General features: G+C 42.9%; 1 protein-coding gene across 3 annotated transcripts in view; it reads left to right on the plus strand.

Annotated features, from left to right (window-relative positions):
* Positions 1–25,038, plus strand: part of LOC134861062 (plakophilin-4-like) — a 46,197-nt gene that overhangs the window by 15,867 nt on the left and 5,292 nt on the right. For all 3 annotated transcript variants that reach the window (XM_063878058.1, XM_063878059.1, XM_063878060.1), the window contains exons 6-14: positions 725–879; positions 2,401–2,848; positions 7,217–7,387; positions 8,152–8,344; positions 8,483–8,615; positions 10,264–10,477; positions 11,552–11,735; positions 13,032–13,149; positions 18,241–18,435. In XM_063878058.1, the coding sequence (XP_063734128.1) occupies positions 725–879; positions 2,401–2,848; positions 7,217–7,387; positions 8,152–8,344; positions 8,483–8,615; positions 10,264–10,477; positions 11,552–11,735; positions 13,032–13,149; positions 18,241–18,435 (1,811 nt within the window). The remainder of the gene's footprint in view (positions 1–724; positions 880–2,400; positions 2,849–7,216; positions 7,388–8,151; positions 8,345–8,482; positions 8,616–10,263; positions 10,478–11,551; positions 11,736–13,031; positions 13,150–18,240; positions 18,436–25,038) is intronic.

The following is a 25,038-nucleotide window of genomic DNA, read 5'->3' on the forward strand; positions in this document are numbered from 1 at the left end:
CATTATTCAACCTCCTTTTTTATTATAATGAATAAAAACATCATCAGTAAACACCTCACCGTTTGAATGCTTATTTTTTCCAGGGACGACCTGAGGTTTGAAACAGTTGCTCCATTTTAGAAAAGAATAGAATACAATTAAATGGAATAAAATAAAAACAATGCAACACAATAAAATGAAATAAAACAAATTAAAATATGAATATAAACATTTTAAGTTCATGAAAAATGTGCACATTGTTCTACAATATTCAACAATAACTACGTAAAAATATATAGCGGCGTATTCCTATTGATAAAGATATTAATGGCAAAAAACATCTCAGTACTTGAAATGCAGTGTAATACAGTAATAATGATAACTGACTTCTAAATAAGCCTTTCTTTGGTCTTATTTACATTCCATACAGTGGAGGTGGTCTGTTAGTGTAAAAATACCCCTGTTGGTTTCCTACAGGGGAAAGTAGGCCAGCTTTATTGAAGCTATATGCAGATTGTTCCAGGACCAGCGTACAGCTTAATGCAGATATGCATGTGCACGTATTTATGTGCATAATGCCTTTTAACAAGTTGAAAGCCATGTTAGATAATATGCAAATGAAGAGGCTGGTGTGGTGGAGACTGCTGATGGGTTTGATCGCACCTCAAAGTGCTGCAGCACTTCAGCAGCAGCCATAACAACGACGACAGTGTTTCCTCACCTCCTGATCTCCCCTTCCTCTCAGGCTCAGGAGGTCACTCGGCGCAGATGACCTCGTATTCAGACAGCGGCTACCAGGACAGCAGCGTGAGTTATTACAGCAACCAGAACGTGGTGCGCTCGGAGCCCCGGGCCTCGCTATCCAGGAGCCCGAGAGCCGAGGGTCAAGCCTCTGGGCAGGTAGGCCGGATCTGCTCTGCGTTACAACACAAGTCCTTTTAATGTTGCTGTCTGGTTTAAAAGCTCAGGTTCAAAGATTATTCTTGACCTTGGAAGGCAGTTCATTTAGACTCAATTCAAAGGTTTAATTGTCACAAGCATAATAGCAACAAGGTGGAAATAAACGGTCAGGTCAACTGTTGAAGATTAAAGGACTCAAACTCCAGTCACTGAATTGAACCTTGCAGTTGTTTCCTAAAATGAAAAATAATTTTCCACTTGTCACATGTTTCAGTCACCTCAAATTCAGTGTTTTCTTTTGCTGGGAATAATATTATTCATCCCTAAAGCAATGGCTGCTCAATCATTACTGCCCGGAGGGATGAAGAACAATAGCTAAAGCCTTCAAATCAGAACGAGTCGTACCTTTAAGACTGTGTCCCATTATCCCTTCATTGTGGCTAATAATGATATGCTCATTGCATGACAGTAGCAGCAAGAATGACAGATAATAGTGAGCCCATTTGAATTTTCCCCTGATTTATTCCTCACTGGATGGGCTTACATGTCTCGGCTCTTAATTTCCCTTCGAGGCGTCGGAGGCTTTGATGGATTAAGGCGGCCCAGATCGGCATCCAGTTGCCTCAGTCTGATATTCAGGGGCATTTTACACTTGGTAATAAGCAGGGAAAAGTACCTTTTTTTTGGTAGAAATGTGAAGTATTCTGTCAAATCTTCCCAGAAATGAAATATATTTACTGGCAGAACTCAGCCTGCGGTATAATGAATGTAGACATTTAAGCAAAAGCACGCACGTTCACTTAGTTGGAAAATTAAAAAGGATAATGATGCCCTTCAGCAGTTACTATCCTGCCGCTAAGTGTGAAATGACAGGTAGCTGGTATAGTACACTCCCAGTGTTCAGAGCCTCAACAGATCTGCTTAAGTGATTAGGTACCAACAGTGTTGTGGATATTAAACTTGACATTTGTAGTTATTTTGGGCCCTGGAGAGCACATGAATCCAAGAATCAAGTCAATCTTAATGAAAAATGTGCTAAACTGTCATTTGATAATGATTGTGATGATTCTACATAACTTCTGCTATCTCTGGTTAAGCTTTGCATAACTGCCAAAAAAAACCATGATTATGCAGGATGCAAAAAACTGCATTTAGTTCAACAGGTTTTATGCTTTGGAGTTTTTAAAATAAATCCTCCAATAAAATGTGTTATGTTTCACATTTAGTTTTTATATTTTTGTTCTGTAAGATTACATTCCTTTTGTGTTCCTGCAGAGTCATAATACTGGGGCTTAAAGCATTGTACAGTACTTGAAATGATGTGCTTAAGTGAGTGCATGCATAATTTAACGGTATTTACTCCTAAATCAAATAAAAGGGCTTAATTAAAAGCAATTGCCTGCTTATCTCACAATATGACCTGAATAAGATTCAGCTGGACTGTGACAAAATACATTTACCCAGGTATTGCAAAAACATGAGCACTTTTCCACCCTCTGATCCTTTTTCATCTTCCCTCAGGTGTCTGGCAGGGTGTTACGGAGGATGACCTCCCTCCCCTCCAGGAGCCAGTCTCCAGGTGGGGGCACCGTCTCCCCCTCCCGCATCTCCCTGCGGACCTCCCAGGGCAGCACCTACGACTCCCCCATCCTCTCGGAGCCCAAACCTCTGGCAGCCCTGTTCCCCTGCACCTCCATGCCGCCCTCCTGCCCCTCACCCACATCCCCGACCGACGCCACCCAGGCCCTAGGTGGGGTGGTGCTGGGAGGAGGAGGAGGTCGTCTGGGCTCCACCCTGTCCCTGGTGGAGGGGAGGTGTTTGACGGGGTCCCCTCTGAGGTCGGGAATGACAGCGGTGCCGCAGCACTACGGCTCCACGCTGCCCCGGCAGAGCCAGCCGCTGGCCTATGGAGCCGACCCGTACGGCCTGTACCAGAGAAGCGCACTGCCGCGGCCCGACAGCCTCATCGGTCAGTACCACTCACAGTTCAAAGTTCATAGGGCTTTATTTTCACATGCACAGCTGTAGATATGCAGTAAAGAAACCTAGGTCACAGGCTCCTCTAAGAATGCAACACAAATATGTAGGAGATGAACATTGGAACCAGCCTTTCCCATCCTATTACACATTTCATGACCCCATGTCATTCAGTTTTATAAAGCGCTTTATTTAATACAGAACATTTTCATGCCAAGGATATTTACACAATGTATTTTTCAAAGCGTGAAGTCATAACGCTTTCATTTATATAAGTCCAGAGATTGTCCCTCGCAGCAAGACATTACAACATGAGAAACCCTTATAGCCACATTAAACATGAGGGAATATAGAGCCTGTGCATACAGATCTACTTTGTTGTGAACCTCTGGGATCTTTACAGCCTTCCTCCTTGACAGGGTTTGTCTTTCTGATGGTGGTTTGATATCGAATTACACACCGACACGGAGGGCTGATGAATGCATATGGAGTGGAAGGTGCAGTGTTTCTCATTGCCCTCTATTCTTGAGTCAGTGAGAGCGGTCAGTTTACACTTCTGAGGGATGCCTGGTCCGGGACTCGTGTTCGAGAAAAGCACTTTACTGCAGATTCTCGCTGTAGGGAAGCAATCAGGGTTGGGAGGGGTACTTAAGAGATGTAATCTGTTACAGTAGTGTCCAAAAATGTAATCAGTATTCTAATCTGAGTATCAAAATGTTGAAGTAACCTGATTACTTTCTGTTACTTTTGGATTACCTCAACATCTTAATGCAACGCACATAAAAACAAAAGAGAATAAATAAGATTGAGATGTTTTTACTTCAGTATATGTAACAATGCAACCTTAGAGAGATAAAAAAAAGGCATAATCTGTATTTTTGGGGAGATAAATCAAGTGTTCAGCTACTGCATTAAAAATGAATGTATTTAGAAGAAGTATTCAGTGCGTCTACCTATAATATATCAAGCTTTATTTCAAAGTGTATTGTAACTGAATCCTGCTAGTAATCTATATCCTGATGACGTTACATGTAACCCGTTACTCCCCAAGCCTGAAGAAGGTTTAAATGTTTTCAGCGAACCTTGTAAATAAACAAAGCCACGCTCCGCAGCCTCAACACCACTCCCCCTCTTGATTTAATAACCTTTCCTTTGTCCAGGGGAAGTGACTGAGCAGATTTCATATTGTAGAAAACAACGCTTTTACTGAGCAGCAGAGTTTCCTATATCTCAGTGAAGCAGGGAGAACCATCCAGTGCATGTTAAACAAAATCACTTTCAGGCAAACTGCAAGCTCTGCAGGTGATGCTATCTCTAACCAGGCTTAGGGAGCTCATTTCACTTTCCAGACAACTCATCTTGCAGCCGGGGCAGATAATGCAGCTGGGCTTGATAACACTTCATTTGAAGCATGCCAGAATGAGAATAAGGGATGTAATGTTTGAGGAGGGGAGGATTCCCTTTCACCAGGTGCATGTTTTTGAAGTAATCTTGCTGGGGGATGGATCTGTGCCGGAAAACAAATGGAAGACAGTAGAGCACAGCGGCCTGATGGGAAGTGCTTCCTCTTGAAGTTCTCTCTCATGCTCCGCTTAGCAAATTGATGGCCATGAGAACAAATCGTGTTAGTATCTATCGGTTTATTATGAAGCGATCCAGGAGGAGCAGCGGGTGATTGCCGTCTAGTTAGACTCTTCCTGTAAAAACACTTGTTCATACTCAGAAAAAAGCTGAATTCCTTTTGGGAGATATGCAGTTGATACCCAATAGCACGCATACAGTGGGCTAATGCAAAGTAGCCTGCTTTAGCTTTTACTTGATTTTTGAAAGCCGAATTAAATGCAAACATGCTAAATAAACGTTATCGGAGGCAATACCAGATCTTTATCACCACAGTATTATAGGTTAAAGCATTACCGTTTATACAACATGTATATTTCACTGTGAAAAGGCAGATAGTGTTAACAAAAAGTCCGGAAATGGATCATTTTGTACTGAAGGAAGGACTTTGCATTATAAATGGTTGCTTTCTATGTAATGATTACTAAGGAATACCTCAGTATAAAAAAAAGACAAAAACAAGAGATTATCATTCCAAGAAAACTCATACTCACAAAATAAAAGGTGGTGCACTGTGTTGTCAGGATTTGATATTCCAGCCATGTTGCCCCTAAAAACATTTCATATCCTTTACTTAGATTTTTCCACAAAGTATTCAAACATTTATATGGCTTCAATCTTATATGTTATTTATTTCTGGAATATAATACCACACCAATTCTTCTTCTTTTAGTTAATGGAGTTTAATTTAATTTAAAATGTCACTTACGAACACCTATGGAGTGAATTTGAAACCAAAACTGAATCTTTAAACCATATATCGATCATTTTCCCGAGGAAGACATGACCTTTCTACGCCAAGTAACGTCAGAAACTTAAGTCTATCCCGGCAACTTCCCCCCCGACACTTGGCTGTGCGTCCGCTGCAGGATTTACTTTTTTTGTTGTTGAAAAAGCGCTGCTGATGCTGCAGCAGATTTATGCCTGCGTCCTGCCCACTGTCACTTTCCTAAGCCGCTCCCACTGACCCATATAGGGGTGTTTCCATCACAAAGCCCCTCTGGAGCGTCAGCATGTGATTATAAGCTGACTCCAAGGCTTTATTATGCTGTTTAGTTTATTCCTTTTTCACATGATGATGAGTGCCCATCAGTTTGTGTGGACATCATTGATGGCTAGAGTTTGTGTTGTGTTTGTGCATGTGTGTGAGTGGATGGATGTGTGTGTGTGGGAGTCAGTGAACTGAATAAAATGCCCCCTATTCTCTCGCTGAGTGCTCTCACCCTGCGATGCTGCTAAGTGGCCTAATATGTCGCCAAAGTCCTTATTCCCAGTTATCCCTCAGATCCAACATAATCCCAGATTACAGCAGGGAGATAAGCAATAGATTTACAAGATTAGGCTATTACAGATCAGCCACACTCATAGCTTAGGTAGTGAAACCTGGTGAGCAGCCGAAACACAACGTAAACTGGGACATGATCTTTTCTTTTCTGTCAAATCGGTTGCAAAACTGCAACGTCTCTGACGGGGCTGAGGTTTTCATGCGTGTGTGGAAGGGAAAACAGGAAAGATATTACATTGTTTTTGGTAAAAATGCAATGCATCTCAGGGGGATGTGGAGGAATTAAGGATATTTAAAAAAGAATATAGATGTGCCTTTGTAAATATGTATTGACATATCAAGGCAGCTGTGCATAAACAAACTGTAAGCAAGGACGCTTGTTAAGCTGTAAGTAATGAAACAACTCGAGTTGAATGAATAAATACACTTGGAAATCGGAAGCAGCTTATAGTTGGTGGATAAATAGTTAAATCGTCCTAGTACAACCTCTATTCAAATGTATGAAATGATAGTAATATCCTTCAAAATATCTTCCTTTATACATTTAACAGGGCTAACATCCAGTTTATATTAAATCAAGAAAAGGTTGTGAACCTCTGTAGTCGAGGCCTTCAGAAATAAATAAACCCAGGTCCAGATTCACGAGATGCGTCACAACAACCAATGCTATCTCTCTAAAGGACTTCGCTTTGCAATAAGACCCGTTTCCTGCTTAGGAAGAGAGCTGCAGAAGCACATAGCTCTCTATCCTCAGCTCTAAGTGCACATTGTGATCCCCCCACCCCCTCCTCGTCCCCTAAAGCCTCTTTATAATTGGAGCGCTCTTTGAAGTGATCCTCTCAGAGATTGGAGGATGGAGAAACCCTCTGCTCCTTGTTTGACTTGCTGATGACGCCGCCTGCAGCCGGCTCCCGATGACCTGAGCCTGCGTTCGCTTTATAAGCACAACAGCATTCGGGATGAGTTATGAAATACAATCTCCATTTGCATGGCCTCACCTACCGCCGAGTAATGAGGCGTACATATGACTTTTGTATGAGCATGACAGGGGGAAAGGGTTTTGGTCCGGTTGATTACGCAGCTTTTTTTCCATGTGGTGTGAAGTAGCATTTGATCATTCCAGCAACTTTGGAACTGTATGATCTCTATTTATATGAATAGGAAACTGTATTAGAACATAGTCCCTCCATTCACCATTTATTTGAAGTGTAAATAATAGCTTTTTATGTTTTATTTGAAACTGTACATCACAATGTGCTGATATTCCCTGAGTGGCTGCTTGGAGTGGTCTGCTATCACCCCGGAAATCAAAGAAAAGTCAGATTGTTGTTCATATTTTCTTCATTCGTATACATTCTCAAGCCATATTTTTATTGCAAGTTATTGTTGAAGGCAAAATAATGTGTGAATAAAGTTTACTAGCTCGTGTTTTAACCTTTAACCTGTCCCCTACAGGGCTCCACAGCTCGTACGCCGGTCACACAGGACAGATAGACCCGGAGCTGAGGGCGGCGCTGTCTCCGGACTGCCACATGACGCCCGTCTTTGATGAGTGCTCCTTCCACAGCCCCCTGTTCCACAGCCCCACCCACGAACCCCAGGGCTCTCTCTACAGGACCAACACAGGTACTGCAGCACCCGCAAGTAGCTAATAAGAGTCTACTCTTTTGTAGGCGACCTGGAAGCTAGCATTGCAACGGTTCCCTCGACAACAAGGATTTATATGGCAGGGGGTTACTTTAAGATGACATTTAAACAATAAAAAGTAGGAAAATGAACTTGATTTTAGGAGTATAAGCAATCTTAGAGTAGTAAAACATATAGCAAATACAAACAGCAGTTCAGTAGGAGTTGTGGTGTTGACAGAAGAGCGCACTAATCCTCCAAATAAGTCACAATCAAAACTTTAAAGTAAACTAATATCATCAGCATCCCCCTCAGGTACCCGGTCCCCAGGTTGGGAAGCCCAGCTAAGTTTCACATCTGCTCTGAAGATTATTCCTCTAAAAATCTGGGTCTGCAGGCACAGGAACTGTTGTTATTATGGCTCCCCGAGGTCAGAACTTAATTAGGCGGAAAGCTTTCATGTGCTTCTTAATTGATGCCTTTGCAGAGTGATTTAAAGCTGAATGCTCTGCGGAGTTTGATAGTGGAGGATCTAAGGAGCCATTTTAGTTTCGTTTAGCCGAGATTCAAACCTGGGAGACAGCCGGATGCTTTCAAACGCCTGTTTTAGGCACTTATGTAACTAATATGTGACCTTGGATGCATTTTGCTCTCGATAGCTGCAAACTGCATACAACTTAATGCTGCTATTCTGAATGCAGAGAAAAGAAAACCTGGATGAAATGTGTTTCCAAGCTCTGTTTCTCTTCCCTTTATTCCCTCAGGTTTGGCGACTCTCCCTCGGGCCACGAGCCACTGCGGCACGCTGCCGTTCCAAAGAAGCAGCTTCGGGCTGAGCACCGCCGCTCTGTACGTGGACCCCTACCGGGAGCCTGTCTTCTCCCACCGCCACTCCGGGCTCATTGAGCGGGGGGCCACGCGCACCCCCTCCCTCGAGAGCATCCATAAGGACCCCAGGTACTCACTTTAAGATGAGTGAAGATATGCATGTTAGGACCGTCACAGGATCAGATAAAGTTTAAAGCAGTATCTTAACAGGTGATACTTTCCCGGTGAAAGGAGATAAAGTGTACGTTTTCCCATGTTGCCCCTCAGGGAGTTTGCTTGGCGTGACCCCGAGCTGACGGAGGTCATCCACATGCTGCAGCACCACTTCCCCTCCGTGCAGGCCAACGCCGCCGCCTACCTGCAGCACCTGTGCTACGGAGACAACAGGGTCAAGGTGGAGGTAAGGTGACCGGGACACGCTGCGCCGCTGTCTGCTGAGTAAAAATAGAAAAGCAGACGTCAGAGTCGTGACTCACTCCTCAGGTGGAGGAAGGTGCTGCTGACAGCCTTCAATCCTTTTTAAAGACATATTAAAAATGCATGCAGCTAAAACCGAGGTTCTCCTAAAGGAACTATTTGACCAGACAAATTTAGTCTTGTGTCAAACTCCACTTTTGATTTATTTAACTCTCCCTGCTGCAAGTGTTGCTGCTTTACATTGCCTCAGATACCTCTCATTGTATCCCTGCCCTCTTTGTCAGAGTTTATTCTCAGCTTAAAGGTTTCATATTTGAGTTTTTCTGCTGCCAAACTCTGAGCCAAAGCACCATCTGCTCCAATAAAACGTTCGGTAATGTTGGAGCCAAATGTGCCGCTCGCTCTCTCTGTGCTTCGCTTCCCGGGCAATAAATAACTCCGGCACAACGGCAAGAGACGTTTTAGTGCCGTTTGGTTCGTTTGGTGATGAGCTTTTAATTATCCTTTGGAGCGGCCTAGAATCTCGCCTGCTCATTTTGCCAGAAACAAATGTTTTCTCTTGCGGTTTGAACACAGGCGTCTGCTGCTCTCCTGAGACTCCTTTTTTTTTTTAGAGATGACACAAGCAAAGGTTCAAACATGCCATGGGGGGGCCTGATGCAGCCCCACTTACTTTTATTCCAAAATAAACAGTGCAATTCAGCATTAATATCTACTACAATAACATTAACTACATAATTACTACAACTAGTATATTGGTGTATTAAAACTGTGGCGTAAACTTCACCACTGTATATATTATAATGTATTTATTGGTGCACAATGTGCACTTAATATTATAATTATAATTATAATTATAATATTAATATTTTTATTGTATTTATTTTTATTATTCTAATTATTACTTTTATTATAATAATAATAATTATCATTTTTACTATTATAATTATTATAATGTTTTTCATTATTATAATTATTGTTATTGTTATTATTTTTATTGTTATTTTATTCTTATAATAAAGATAATAAAAATAATTATAATAATAATTATTTTTATTATTATAATTATTATTATTTGTATTATTATAATAATCATATTTATTTTAATTTTCTTTATCATCATGGTGATTTTTATTGTCATTATATTTTTATGCTAATTCTATTTATTACAATTTTTACTTCATTTTAATTCCATATTCAGATAACTTCTTATGTTTGTACAAATATATTGTTTGTACTCTTTTTGCATATTTGCTTTAATATTATGATTTGAGAAATATTTCTCTAAATATATTTAATATTTAGTTCATAATGTTTTTAAATGTAGTTTTAAAATGGAACAAATGTTACAGAACCATTCCCCCGGGATAAATAGTGTTACTGGTGCTAAATAGTTTGGTGTATTTTGATATCGGTGATTTTTAAAGAGGTGACAGTTTTTATACGTGGTTGATATATTTAATGACGTTGTCTCTGACTCATCATCCATCAACACTATTAAAATAAATATGTATGACACTCCTTTATCCCAGCTTTCAGCTGCTCATAGTTTGCTTGTTTAATCCATGCTGATGATTGTAGTTTGTGTATAACTTCATGAAGCTCCTCTCTCTCTGATTGCTCCTCTGCAGGTGTGTCACTTGGGGGGGATCCAGCACCTGGTGGACCTGCTGGATCATAAGCTGACGGAGGTCCAGAAGAGCTCCTGCGGGGCCCTGAGGAACCTGGTGTACGGAAAGGCCACGGACAACAACAAGGTGGCGCTGAGGAACTGCGGCGGAGTTCCCGCCCTGCTGCGCCTCCTCAGGAAGACCACCGACAATGAAGTCCGAGAGCTCGTCACCGGTAGGTCCCGTTGGGCTGAAGGGTTTCTCGTGCAAAAACAAAATGTTTGCAAAGGAGATATTTAAATCCTTTGTACTTGCTAGCTGCATTTGTGGATGCATTTCAAGGTTTCTTGGCTTGCTTCCGCCATCAGCTATTGTTTTTGCAAAATGAACCCAATGGAGGGAAAATGTGTTGCATTAAAAAAAAACAGCATTGCACATGACCTTAATAACACCAATATTTTGCCCTTTCTACAAACCAAAACTGAAACAAACCTTGGCACAAAAAAAAGTGAATTCAGCAGGTCAGAAAAAGAAATAAAGCAAAACAGCAATGCTATGACTGAAGAGACAAGTCATCATGCTCTACCTTACTCAAGACATTATGAGACGACCCAAGAGGCTGTTGCAGTTTAACCCTCTGAGTACTTGCAATCTAAATGAGCAATAGACCATACAAAAAACCCTTTCTTATTAGTTTTCTCAAGAAAGATGGATGGAAATCTGGAGTCAAGTGTAGAACAAGAACATCTGTCTCTTCGTAAATTCTGAAAAAGCCACCCGTGTTGGGTGGGTTACTTTAGGTCTTTTATTCGCAAACTAACAAGCTTCCATCCTCACCAAAACATTCAACCTTGGAGCCCCGCTGTGGTGTGTGTGGGGGCGTCCGCCTGCTTGTCTGCTGGCCGGAGTGTGTGTGCGTCTGACTGGCTGGCAGCGTGTGAATGTGTGCGTCGGCTGTTCTGTGGGAGGTGAGAGCGACAGCGGCTCAGACACTCAGCGCTCAGTGTTGACAGAACAGATCTCGGCACAGTCATCGGGACAGATGCTAAGATAATGTGCTTTGGAAACAGCTCTGCAGCCACACACACACACACACACACACACGTAAGAATCTGATACACACCATGTTCTGTGGAAACACAGAAAAGAGATTCTCTGGGTTGATTTAAACCCCTAGGAAAGGTTTCATTCTACAGCTCTGGTCCAGATTTAGATGATTTAATCTCCTTGTTACATGATATATGCAGGACAACCATGAACCCTACATTAAGTTTCAATCTTAAAACCTATTTTGGTTTCTCTCCCCCAGGCGTCCTGTGGAACCTGTCGTCGTGCGACGCGGTGAAGATGACGATCATCCGCGACGCTCTGAGCACGCTCACCAACACCGTGGTCATCCCCCACTCTGGCTGGAGCAGCCTGTCCCACCGCGACGAGCACAAAGTCAAGTTCCAGTCCTCGCTGCTGCTGCGCAATACCACCGGCTGTCTGAGGTGAGGAACCAAACGCACCCCTGCTGAATGTGTTGCGGTACTTTTATTCTATTGTTTTAACTGTTTATCTGCTTTCACCACAGCTCATGTCTTGTAGAAAATAAATAAAAAAGATCCTCCTTTTCTCATTTATAAACTATATGCATGGCGTTTATGCATAATTAACAGAACTACCCCTAACCCTAAGAACCTTTGTTAGTGAAAAGCCCCAAAACTAAACTAAAAAGTCCAAAACCCCAAAAAATGTAAATAAATAAAACTATACATAACAAAGTGTCTCCTAAAACTGTGGATCTTTGCTTACCAAATGTAATCTCGTTGTGAAATTAGAGGATGGTCTTTGGGTTTACTGTTTGTCCACACTGCCTGAATCACAGTCACATATTCTTTAACCAGAGGCTCTGTTATGGAGATTTGTCGCATGAATAACATCTTAACAGTTTAACATATTTCACATTTTCCAAAACTAAATACATTTGATACATAATGCCCTGATATATTTACACATGGTATTTAACCCTTAACAACCCAATTTACAGCTACACACCCATCTAGATTTTAGGGCTGCACCTAAGGATCATTGTCAGTTTGAATTCATCTGCCTACTATATTAATGTTTGGTCTATAAAATGTCAAATCAAAAAATGTTAATCTCAGTATCAGCAAAGGGTGATGTTCATCTTTATAGAAACCCATCAAAGCAGGATACCTCCACATTTAAAAGACTGAAATCTGCTTTTTTTAAAAACCTTTTTGCATAAAGAATTACTTTTAATTATCAGAATAGTTGGTGATTATGATCTGCATATAGTCCAGGCGCATTTTCCTAAGTACTAACTTGCAAAAAGAATCCATAACCATAACTTTAGCCGTTACTTTAACTCAAACTACCCAAACAAAGTGCATTTGAATGGCTTCATCACTGCTCTGTGATCATGACTGCACACAAACGGCTGAGGATTTATTCTTCTACGGCTTTAAGTGACTGCAGGGAAACTACATCCCCGCTCACAAGAAGCCCCCAGCACTGCTTTGTATCCAGGCTGTAGATTGATGGTATAGAAATGCATTGTGGGAGTTCTGTGCTGTTGTGCAGTCTTCTCTTGTCAGCACCATTAGTGGCAGCTGAAGGCTCCTATTGGAGGATCAGCTGCTCCTTTACTTGTATCCGGGCAGGCTTTAAGCCGCCATGTGGGGGAATACACTCACTGCACCTCAATCTGAAGTGTGTGTGTGTGTGTGTGTGTGTGTGTGTGTGTGTGTGTGTGTGTGTGTGTGTGTGTGTGTGTGTGTGAGAAACCTGAGCTCAGCAGGGGAAGAGGCGAGGAGTCAGCTGCGTTGCTGTGAAGGTCTGGTGGACTCGCTGCTTCACGTCCTCAAAGCCTGCGTCAACACCTCTGACTACGACAGCAAGGTGCAGCTAAACACACACCAACACACACACTCTGTTACTCTATGTATCCATTCGACCCTGGGAGATTAACATCACCCTAAATCAAACCATATTCACATTCTTAATGCTTAAATGTAAAAATGAACCACAAAAGAGATTCAGAAATCAGGGAGATAAATATGTTACGACAAAAGGAACCGTGCAGATAAAAGTCAAAATAAGAAAAGTAAACCAGCATATTAAATCAAGAGGCAAGCACATGTTACTTTTTAATAAAAAAGCGTAGCAGCTTTATCAAAATCAGTAAATATACAAAAGTAGTGAAGTAGCAGCAAGTAATGAAATGAAAAATTATAAGATATAAGTAATGTCAGTCAAGCAGTGTCATTGCAAAACATTGTTGGTTAATACACATTAGTCATATATATAGTAATACATGTACAATTGAAGGTATAAAACGTAGCATTTCTGCATTAAGAATGGTAAAAACCACTAGACCTATGTTAAATATTTAGCTGAACTGTGTGCTTACATTATCCCATATTTCAAACCCAGAGAAATGATGCGTCATTCTCTTCAAAGTAAAGGTGCATTTACCGTAATTTCCGGACTATAAGCCGCTACTTTTTGCACAAGCTCTGAACCCTGCGGTTTATAGTCCGGTGCGGCCTTTTCTATGTATTTTTCATGAGGGGGGAAAAGAGTGGTATGTTGGTCACATGTCCGTCCGCCAGGCAAAGCAGTGCTGTACGAATTAGCGCGAAAAAGAGACTAGATTAGCAAGAGCAAGACGAGTATTACAGGAGCAAAGGAAGCTTTCATCCACAAACCCTCATTATGGCAAACAAAAGAAATGCATATGATGCAGCTTTTAAATTAAAGGCAGTCGATTTGGCTCTCAACGAGGGAAAGAGAGCTGCTGCACTTACCCTTGGTATAAACGAATCAATGGTGAGACGTTGGAGACGCCAGCGTGAAGAACTGGCTCAGTCCAAAAAGACGAAAAAGCTTTCAGAGACAATAAAAGCAGCTGGCCCAAACTTGAAGACTTTATTGAAGACTGGGTGAACACACAGAGAGCAAACGGGCGAGGTGTTTCAACTGTGCAGATCCGACTGAAAGCCAAAACAGTCGCCACCGAAATGAAGATAGAACATTTCAGAGGTGGACCATCGTGGTGTCACAGATTTATGAAACGAAAAGGACTGTCCATCAGGGCGCGGACGACTGTGTGTCAGCAACTCCCTCCCGACTACGCGGAAAAAATAACAAACTTCCGCAAATTCATACTAAGAAAGATGTATGCATATTCTCTTACAGATGGTAATTACACATTAAAACACCTGCGGCTTTTAGTCCGGTGCTGCTAATGTATGAACAAAACAGGATTCCCCCTCATTTTAGCTTGTGCGGCTAATGTTCAGGTGCGCCTTGTAGTCCGGGTAATACGGTAATTTGATCACATGTACTGGCATCCTATTGCCTTTTAGCATGCCTCAACTGCCAGAAGTCTCCATAAATTCACTTTATCCCATAGACTGTATATATAGATATGCTTTATCCAGTTTTAGGCAGTTTTTTTTTACTATAGCCCTTTAGATCTGGACGGGTTTTAGCTATATATTGTCATGGAACATCTGGATCTGAAGTTCCTTTTTTAGTCAATGTATTTTTATTGAGGTTTTAAACACAGACATAAACAACACAAACACACAACAACACAAACACACAACAGCACAAACACACAACAACACACTCACACAACAGCACAGACACACAACAGCACAAACACACAACAGCACAGACACACAACAGCACAAACACACAACAGCACAGACACACAACAGCACAAACACACAACAGCACACTCACACAACAGCACAGACACACAACAGCACAGACACACAACAGCACACTCACACAACAGCACAGACACACAACAGCACAAACACACAACAGCACAATCACACAACAACACAAACACACAACAACACAAACACACAACAGCACAAACACACAACAACACACTCACACAACAGCACAGACACACAACAGCACAAACACACAACAGCACAGACACACAACAGCACAAACACACAACAGCACAGACACACAACAGCACACTCACACAACAGCACAGACACACAACAGCACAATCACACAACAGCACAAACACACAACAGCACAAACACACAACAGCACACTCACACAACAGCACAATCACACAACAACACAAACACACAACAGCACAAACACACAACAACACACTCACACAACAGCACAGACACACAACAGCACAGACACACAACAGCACAAACACACAACAGCACACTCACACAACAGCACAGACACACAACAGCACAAACACACAACAGCACACTCACACAACAGCACAAACACACAACAGCACACTCACACAACAGCACAATCACACAACAACACACTCACACAACAGCACACTCACACAACAGCACACTCACACAACAGCACAAACACACAACAGCACAAACACACAACAGCACACTCACACAACAGCACAATCACACAACAACACACTCACACAACAGCACACTCACACAACAGCACACTCACACAACAGCACAAACACACAACAGCACACTCACACAACAGCACAAACACACAACAGCACAAACACACAACAGCACAAACACACAACAGCACACTCACACGACAGCACAATCACACAACAACACACTCACACAACAGCACACTCACACAACAGCACAGACACACAACAGCACAAACACACAACAGCACACTCACACAACAGCACAAACACACAACAGCACAAACACACAACAGCACAGACACACAACAGCACAATCACACAACAGCACACTCACACAACAGCACACTCACACAACAGCACAAACACACAACAGCACAAACACACAACAGCACACTCACACAACAACACAAACACACAACAGCACACTCACACAACAGCACACTCACACAACAGCACAAACACACAACAGCACAATCACACAACAACACACTCACACAACAGCACAAACACACAACAGCACAGACACACAACAGCACAAACACACAACAGCACACTCACACAACAGCACAAACACACAACAGCACAAACACACAACAGCACAATCACACAACAACACACTCACACAACAGCACAAACACACAACAGCACAGACACACAACAGCACAAACACACAACAGCACAAACACACAACAGCACGAACACACAACAGCACACTCACACAACAGCACACTCACACAACAGCACAAACACACAACAGCACAAACACACAACAGCACAGACACACAACAGCACAAACACACAACAGCACACTCACACAACAGCACACTCACACAACAGCACACTCACACAACAGCACAAACACACAACAGCACAAACACACAACAGCACAAACACACAACAGCACACTCACACAACAGCACAAACACACAACAGCACAAACACACAACAGCACAGACACACAACAGCACAAACACACAACAGCACAAACACACAAAGCACAATCACACAACAGCACACTCACACAACAGCACAAACACACAACAGCACAGACACACAACAGCACAAACACACAACAGCACACTCACACAACAGCACACTCACACAACAGCACACTCACACAACAGCACAAACACACAACAGCACAAACACACAACAGCACAAACACACAACAGCACACTCACACAACAGCACAAACACACAACAGCACAAACACACAACAGCACAGACACACAACAGCACAAACACACAACAGCACAAACACACAAAGCACAATCACACAACAGCACACTCACACAACAGCACAAACACACAACAGCACAAACACACAACAGCACAAACACACAACAGCACAAACACACAACAGCACAGACACACAACAGCACAGACACACAACAGCACAGACACACAACAGCACAAACACACAACAGCACAAACACACAACAGCACAAACACACAACAGCACAGACACACAACATCACAGACACACAACAGCACAAACACACAACAGCACACTCACACAACAGCACAAACACACAACAGCACAAACACACAACAGCACAAACACACAACAGCACAGACACACAACAGCACAGACACACAACAGCACAAACACACAACAGCACAATCACACAACAGCACAAACACACAACAGCACAAACACACAACAACACACTCACACAACAGCACAAACACACAACAACACAAACACACAACAGCACAAACACACAACAGCACACTCACACAACAGCACAAACACACAACAGCACAAACACACAACAGCACACTCACACAACAGCACAAACACACAACAGCACAAACACACAACAGCACAAACACACAACAGCACAAACACACAACAGCACAAACACACAACAACACACTCACACAACAGCACACTCACACAACAGCACAAACACACAACAGCACAAACACACAACAGCACAAACATCCACAGTGATTACCCAATGACATCACATCTCAGTCAGAGCCAAGTGGCACCGTCAGCTGTTCTACATAAGGAATAAATGGACGCCATGCTACATCAAGTTTCCCCATTGATCCATTCAGTGTGTATCTCAGTTTTTCAATCTTAAGGAAAAACATAACACCACAGATCCATCTATCAGACGAAGGCGGGCGGTCACTTTTCCAGTGTCAAAGAATGAGCCGCCTCGCTAGGAGGGAGGAGTACGCCATACCATTTAATTGAGGCTTTCGTAGAGGAAGATCCTCCATTGGTACACCACAAACTCCAATAAAAGGACAAGGATGAATAGTGAAGCCTGAAATTGCTGAATATACCTCGGATATTGAGGACCAAAATGCTGTTAAACTAGAGCCTGACCAGAATGTATGATAAAGAGTGGCAGGTGCTTGCTTACACCTATCACACAGAGGACTAATCCTGAAAAGATGTTGGATAGTTTGACCTTGGACATGGACCTTAAGTTTTTCAGAGAAACAAGTCTTTGAACATGTCAAGATTCACTAGATGAACTGGTACAATTTAAGGACCATGTCGTTCTGTTGCTAGGAGGAAATATAGATGCTGCTGGAGGAACTCACTGTGTTATGTTTGTCAGATTGTGGAAAACAGCGTGTGCACCCTGAGGAACCTCTCGTACCGGCTGGAGGTGGAGATGCCGTCCTCCCGTCTGCTGGGGAACCAGGAGCTGGACACCCTGCTAGGCTTCTCCTCCCCTGGGAAGGAGCTGGACTACATCTGCTGGGGCAAGAGGAGGCGTGGCCGGAAGAGGGGGGGTTGGCCCGATGACAAGGTACACCAGGGCTATTCAACTTCATTAGCAAGTGGGCCAAATAGGAAAATCACAGGGGGTTTGTGGGCCACACAATACTTTGTCAAGGAATCACTACAAATAACTCTTACTTACAGTAGTGTTAACAGATACCAATACATTAAATTAACTGAACATGTGCTTCCCTTTTTTTCACTTTCGTTGTATCACCTTAAGTCATTGCAGAAAGCAACCAGCCATACAAAAGTAGGAAAGCTATGGTTACAAGGCTCGACACAAAAGGGCACAATGTTGTATCTTTACAACTATCGAGACATGAGGTGTTTTCCTTCCAACAGTTCCAAGTCCACTAATGTACAAAACAAGATGCACATAATGAAACGGTATTCATCACATTAACAGTAAGTAGCCCTGTTTATAATATCCTCAACACTTCCAAGCATACATAAGGTGCTTTGAAAACAGCACACATCCATAAAATGTAATGCTAAATGCAAATAGAACATAGGGAAACAATAGCCATCAGACTCACAATAATATTCATGTCTTGGAAACATTTTTACAGTTTGCAAAACAGTGAGTAGGCTTGTTTGAATGACCATAACATGAATGGTCATAAAAACCGATCTGCATTCCGCAGACTTCGGTCATGTTTAGCCTGTTTGAGTCAGTGAGAGAAATTACACTGCCTTGATTTAGCTATTTCAGCATAGTTTGGCTCATAAGTGGTAAGAGCAATCCTGAGACACTCATGCAACTTCTCATTGGTCATGGGGCAACGTGCCCTTGTTTTGATGGCATTCATATGAGAAAAGCTAGACTCACAAGTATAGGTAGATCCAAACATTGTCAGTATAAACAAGGCCACCTTCCTCGTTGTGGGGTAGTGATACTGGCTAACATGGTTAGACCAAAAGTCTACCACACCCTCAGACTGCAGGAGCTGTTTTAAAGCAAAGGAAGACTGCACATCAACCAGCTCCATCTGAAAGAGGCTCTTATCGATGCAAGATAGTACCTCTTTTACTTTTACACAGAAGTCTGCATCAGGCTTGATGCAAAATGGGTCACAAGCAAACTGCAATACCTCAATTGGAATGCTGAAGCCTTGGAATCTGTCAGTAAAGTTTTCAGTCAATTTTGTCATGAAGTCTGTCATGACTGGTGTTATGTTTGCCCTGGGTGATGTGGTCATAAATGCACGGAGTAGTGGGAAATGCAGCAGTTTTGTTGTCATTAGGTCTGTTTTGAAGATCGTTAGCTTTGTCTTGAAGGCACAAAGTCTTTCAACCAAATCAGCGATAGACTTTTCGCGGCCCTGCAGTTCGCAATTCAAAGTGTTCAAGTGTCCAAAAATGTCACACAGAAAGTAAACATCTGCAATAAACTGTTCACCCAACATGCGCTCCAAGAGGTTTGAATCTTGTTTGTGCTTACTCGTGCCAAGGAAAGACACAATCTCCTGGCGGAGTTCACAGAAACGGTCCAGGACCTTTCCTTTGCTGAGCCATCGGACATCGTTGTGGACGAGTAAGTCAGCGTGTTCAGCAAACGTGTCAGCAAGCAGCTGACGGAACAGGCGGTGTTGTAGGATGGAGGTTGAGCGAATGAAATTCACAATTTTCATGACAGTGTCCATGGTGTTTTTCAAATCACCACTGAGCTTTGCACACAACACAGATTGATGAATAATACAGTGTACATACTGCAGCCCCTGCACTCTGCCGATCATAGCTGGAGCGCCATCAGTGACCAACAGGCACACTTTTTTAATATCCAGTTGACGTTCGTTAAAACACGAGACTAGCTTTTGAAAAATAACCTCACCTGTGTCCCTCCAACGGAATAAGCCCCAGAAGTTCTTCCCTAAAGCGATCTCCATCCAAAAACCTCACATAGATGCATAGCTGGGCCATGTCAGTACAGTCAGTTGATTCGTCCACAGCCATTGATATAAACTCCGCTTTTCGAAGGTTTTCCAAAAGCTTCCCTGACACATCCTTTGCAAGTAGTTCCACTCTGCGAAGTGTTGTTGTGTCTGAGAGAGGTACTGTTTGAATGGCTGAAGTGACGCTGTCTTTTACTTTTTGGTCAAACTTCATCAATGACAGCAAGCATGCACTCTTTAACGGTCTCCGCGTCGGTAAGGGGGCCTCTTCTGTCTGGCTAGTGATGTCAGGGATGCTATCGTAGCTCTATCTTGTTCCGTGCAAAGAGTGACTAAAAGCCACTTGACTCCGTTCAAACGATGCTAGCAGTCCCTGTACTGTCCTTCTCCGTTTCTCTGAGCCCGCGGAAAACTGGCAGAAAACGAGCCGTGATTTGAGTTCTAGTGTCGCTTTACCTTGTATTCTTTCATCACGGATATCCATTCGTTGCACATAAACACACCGGTTTGTTACTTGTTGCGGCTGGCAAAGTAAATAAATATGTCAGTCCATTCATTCTGGAATTGGCGATTTTCCGAATCAACTTTACGTTTCTTTGGCTTGGAAAGAAATGACACAGCCATTTCGATTTGCAGGCAACCTCTTGTGGGCCAGAAAAAAGAAGGGCCGGATTCGGCCCGCGGGCCGATAGTTGAGTGGGCTTAAGGTACACCCTCAGAGGGGAGGAAGTTTATTTATTAGAATAATCAATTAATTCAAGGGGAATTGGTTTCCATGGCAGTTGATCCATTTAGATACACATAAAATAAGATTGAGGTCTGTCCCTGAATAGTTCAAAAGAGCAACTTGGAGACTCGAGTTTTGGCGGATTTTAAAATAGTTCTTTAAGTTGAAATTACAAAATAAGATGGAAGTGCATTGTTTGAAACACTTTGGTAAAATACAAATACAATTATACAGTGTGCGAACTATACCACGGTGTCCGGGGGACCACCAATGTAACGTTTGACTGTTTAATTAGCCTAAGTCAATTTAAAATAACTAAAAATACATAGGCTACATTTCACATGTCATGGGCTTTAGCCTATAGCCGAACACACGCGATAGGTGCGGCAGCGCAGCACCAACCATGAACATATATTAATATTAACAATACAACAATACGCAACGATGCACATAGAGGGAGAGAGCAGATAGATGACAAGACACTGCATGGTGGAAGAGATGCTGATGGTCCATGGAGCCACTTGCGAGAGAGAGAGAGAGAGAGAGAGAGAGAGAGAGAGAGAGAGAGAGAGAGAGAGAGAGAGAGAGAGAGAGAGAGAGAGAGAGAGAGAGAGAGAGAGAGAGAGAGAGAGAGAGAGAGAGAGAGAGAGAGAGAGAGAGAGAGAGAGAGAGAGAGAGAGAGAGAGAGAGAGAGAGAGAGAGAGAGAGAGAGAGAGAGAGAGAGAGAGAGAGAGAGAGAGAGAGAGAGCGAGAGCGAGCGAGCGCCCATGATGTGGACAGACGATGACCCGACTTCAGCCAAGATGTGATGAAGGGCGTTGGATCGAATCTCTCCAGTGGAGGTCCATTAAGGTCCACGAAAAGTAGTGAGGAGGTGCTGGCTTCACGCAGTCTATTGCGAGTCTTACTGTCCGTGTCATTCATAGCTGAAAAGCCCCTCTCGCACTCCGATGAAGTGGGCAGGTAAGTTCTGCTTGCAATGGACAGTTTCTCCAGCGTTTTGCCTGGTGCAGGTGCAGCATCTTGTAACTTCCAGTCGCGAAGCTCCTGTACTGCTTCACTAGCAGATTCACCGAGTTCTTTCGCAAGGGCCCGTATTTCTTTTTCCCCATACATTATAAGTGCGTTGCGGTCCTGTGGCCAAAAGCGCTTGTTGAGGGGTTTGAGCATATTGACAAGATCTGACTCTGGCATTCGCTTCTTAAGATTGTCGATCACAGACTGATAGAACTGACCCCTTTTAATTTTGCCGCTGCACTCCACTAGCTCCACACCTTTGAACAGTCTTTGTGTTATGCGGTCCTCGGCCTTCTGTGCTGATTTACCTCCACACTCTTTCAAAGCAGAAAGTACATCGATGCACTGCTGAATCTGACAATTCGCGCTCACTATGTCGATGTCTCTTTGCTGCAACCTTAGTGACAGGGCCTGAAGCTCACGAAGCATGTCTTTCATGCAAGCCAGATCGGCTACAAATCCAGCGTTTGAGAGTTGTTTATGGAGCCCTAGGAATTTCTTCCTTTCCGTGTCATTACGAGATGGATCCTCACTTGCGATTTTGAAGTGTCTTGCTAAAGCAGGGTAGTTGTTCCAGACGGCCTTAACAGTTCTAAAACTGCTTGACACCCACCTGATGGTAAAAATCTGCCCGATTTTTAAAAGCTGCATATTCAACTCCGCTGCTGCCTCCTCCAGGAGTCTCGCATTCTTTGCGGACTGATTGTACAAACTGTACAACTTTGAAACAAAAATTTCGAAGTGGTTACATCCAGCAACAAGTTTAAGAGAGTCATGGACTGCCAATTCTAGCCGGTGACAAAAACAATGTATAGACTGGATTTTGGGGAAGTCCTGTTTTAGGCGAGCAATGACCCCACTGTTTTTGCCAGTGAGGACAGACGCGCCGTCAGTGGCTATGCTGATGAGATTGTTAGACAAAAACTCGTCATCAAAACCTGCAACACGTAGAGCCTCTCTCAGGCTGTTGTAGATGGACTCGGCGTCTGTGCCCTCGACTAACTCTTTGAGGCCTAAAAACACATTATCCACATCTCCCTTTCCTGTCACGTCACATCTCACATATACAATCATATATGCACGTCCGTGCACAGTGCTCTCATCAATAGTGATGCTTATTTTTGACTGGGCCTTTTTAACATTACATACAAACTTTTTCTGCATTTCGAGTGCAATGTGGCCAATAATCTCAACACAGGATTTGTCGGATCTGTGCGCCTACCTTTGCCCCATTGATCTCTTGAAGCTGCATGACAGGTGGGAGTTTTTTAAATGCCATCCTTTCCTTTGCTATCATATACGCAGATCGGAAAGCATTGGACGTTTCCTCCAGCAACTTTCCGTTGATTGCGAGAATCTGGTTCGGCAGTATTGCTTGTTTTCTTGTTTCTGCCAGTTCAACTGCCCTGTTGTGCGCCACACTATCCCGATGCTTGTAGATTTTCTTACGCAAGTTGTTCTTAGTTTTACTGGATACGTCCCCGTTCAACCATTCTTCTGATAAGTGCACTCCACCTTTATCAGTACTGAGGAGAAGGCTTTTAGCATCCCTGCAGAGAGTACAGCCTATGGATCCATCCTTGGAGAATAGCCATGGGAGGCGTGTGATCCACTCACTCCACTGTTGGCTGGTCCAGCCATCCGGCAGCCGCCGGACCACCGCAGCAACTTCACCCCCCCGATCTCGAGCAGCAGGCAGGGAGGAAGAGGAAGCACAAGTGGGGTGGTCATCAGCAACATCATCATCTTCTTCCATATCTCCTTCGACCTCTACTATGGTAATTGTAGTCATCACGTTAGAAGCCTCTTCTCTTGGCTCATCTTCTTGTGTCTCTTCAGCACACAAGTTATCTTTAACTGTCAAGTTAGCACTAGCAGCACTGACATTAGCTCCCTCCTCTCTCGGTACTGTTGTAACAGCAGTCACAAAGGATGTGCTTCCACCAGCTACATTCGTTTGGTCTTCTTTATCAAGTTGTTTGGCAGTCTTTTTAAAGAAATTGCCCAGTGTAAGTTGTTGTTTTTTTCTTTTCAACATACTGTCAGCAGCAGCAACAATACCTTGTAAACATGTAGTGCTACAGTAAATAAACGATCACGTGAGTGAATTGGTAGTGGGCGTAGCTGCAAACAGCGGCAAACAGGCGACACTTTTTTCATGAATCATAAACTCTAAATTGATAGTTTTCACGTGACGTCAGAATGCACGTTGGAGTGCAAGAAAAGCTTTCCACAGCTGTCAGCCACTGGAATTAACGAACCGATTACCTTTCATTCAAAATCACTTAATATCTCTTTGCTTAACATTGTCTGAATAAGGTAGTACAATGCAAGACAGTTGTTGCTCGGTTGATTGTTCAAATCGGCTAAGAGACAAGTCCGGACGATGTTTTTATCGCATAGGCTACCAGCAGATAAAGAAAACTCAGACGATGCTCCTACCCCAGAAAAGCTTCCAAAGTCAAAACAACCCTCAAAGTATGTGTCTTTGCAGTGATCGTTTTATCAAATGGTAAGTTCACCTTATGTAATTAAAATACTTAAACCACCGTCACCGTGTTATGAATCGTGTAGTTTCATAGACTGGCTGAATATCGCAAATTGCGGGTGAGAGTTATCTAGCTCAGAGGATGCTATGCTTTCCCAGGATAACAGTAGGCTAACCTAGTTCAGCCTACACTTTACCAGTTAGCTGCTGAAGCTTGTTTTGAGACAGAGGGCTGATTTGTAAGAAAATAATTATTTGCAAATTCAACTATTCACGTGTATACTTTGAGGGCTGCCAAACTTTGATGGCATCTCCGAAGGCAGGGGTCACGTCTTATTGACTGTAACCACAACCTGGTTTTTTTTCTGCTGCTGATATGCCTAGTCCTGGCTTGTCTCCTCGCCGATTTGAACAACCAACCGAACAACAACTGTCTTGCATTGTATTACTCAGTCAGAACACATTAAGGTAGAGATATTCATTGATTTTGAATGAAAGGTAATC

The sequence above is a fragment of the Eleginops maclovinus genome, chromosome 24 (assembly GCF_036324505.1).
Source record: "Eleginops maclovinus isolate JMC-PN-2008 ecotype Puerto Natales chromosome 24, JC_Emac_rtc_rv5, whole genome shotgun sequence".
Taxonomy (NCBI): Eukaryota; Metazoa; Chordata; class Actinopteri; order Perciformes; family Eleginopidae; genus Eleginops; species Eleginops maclovinus.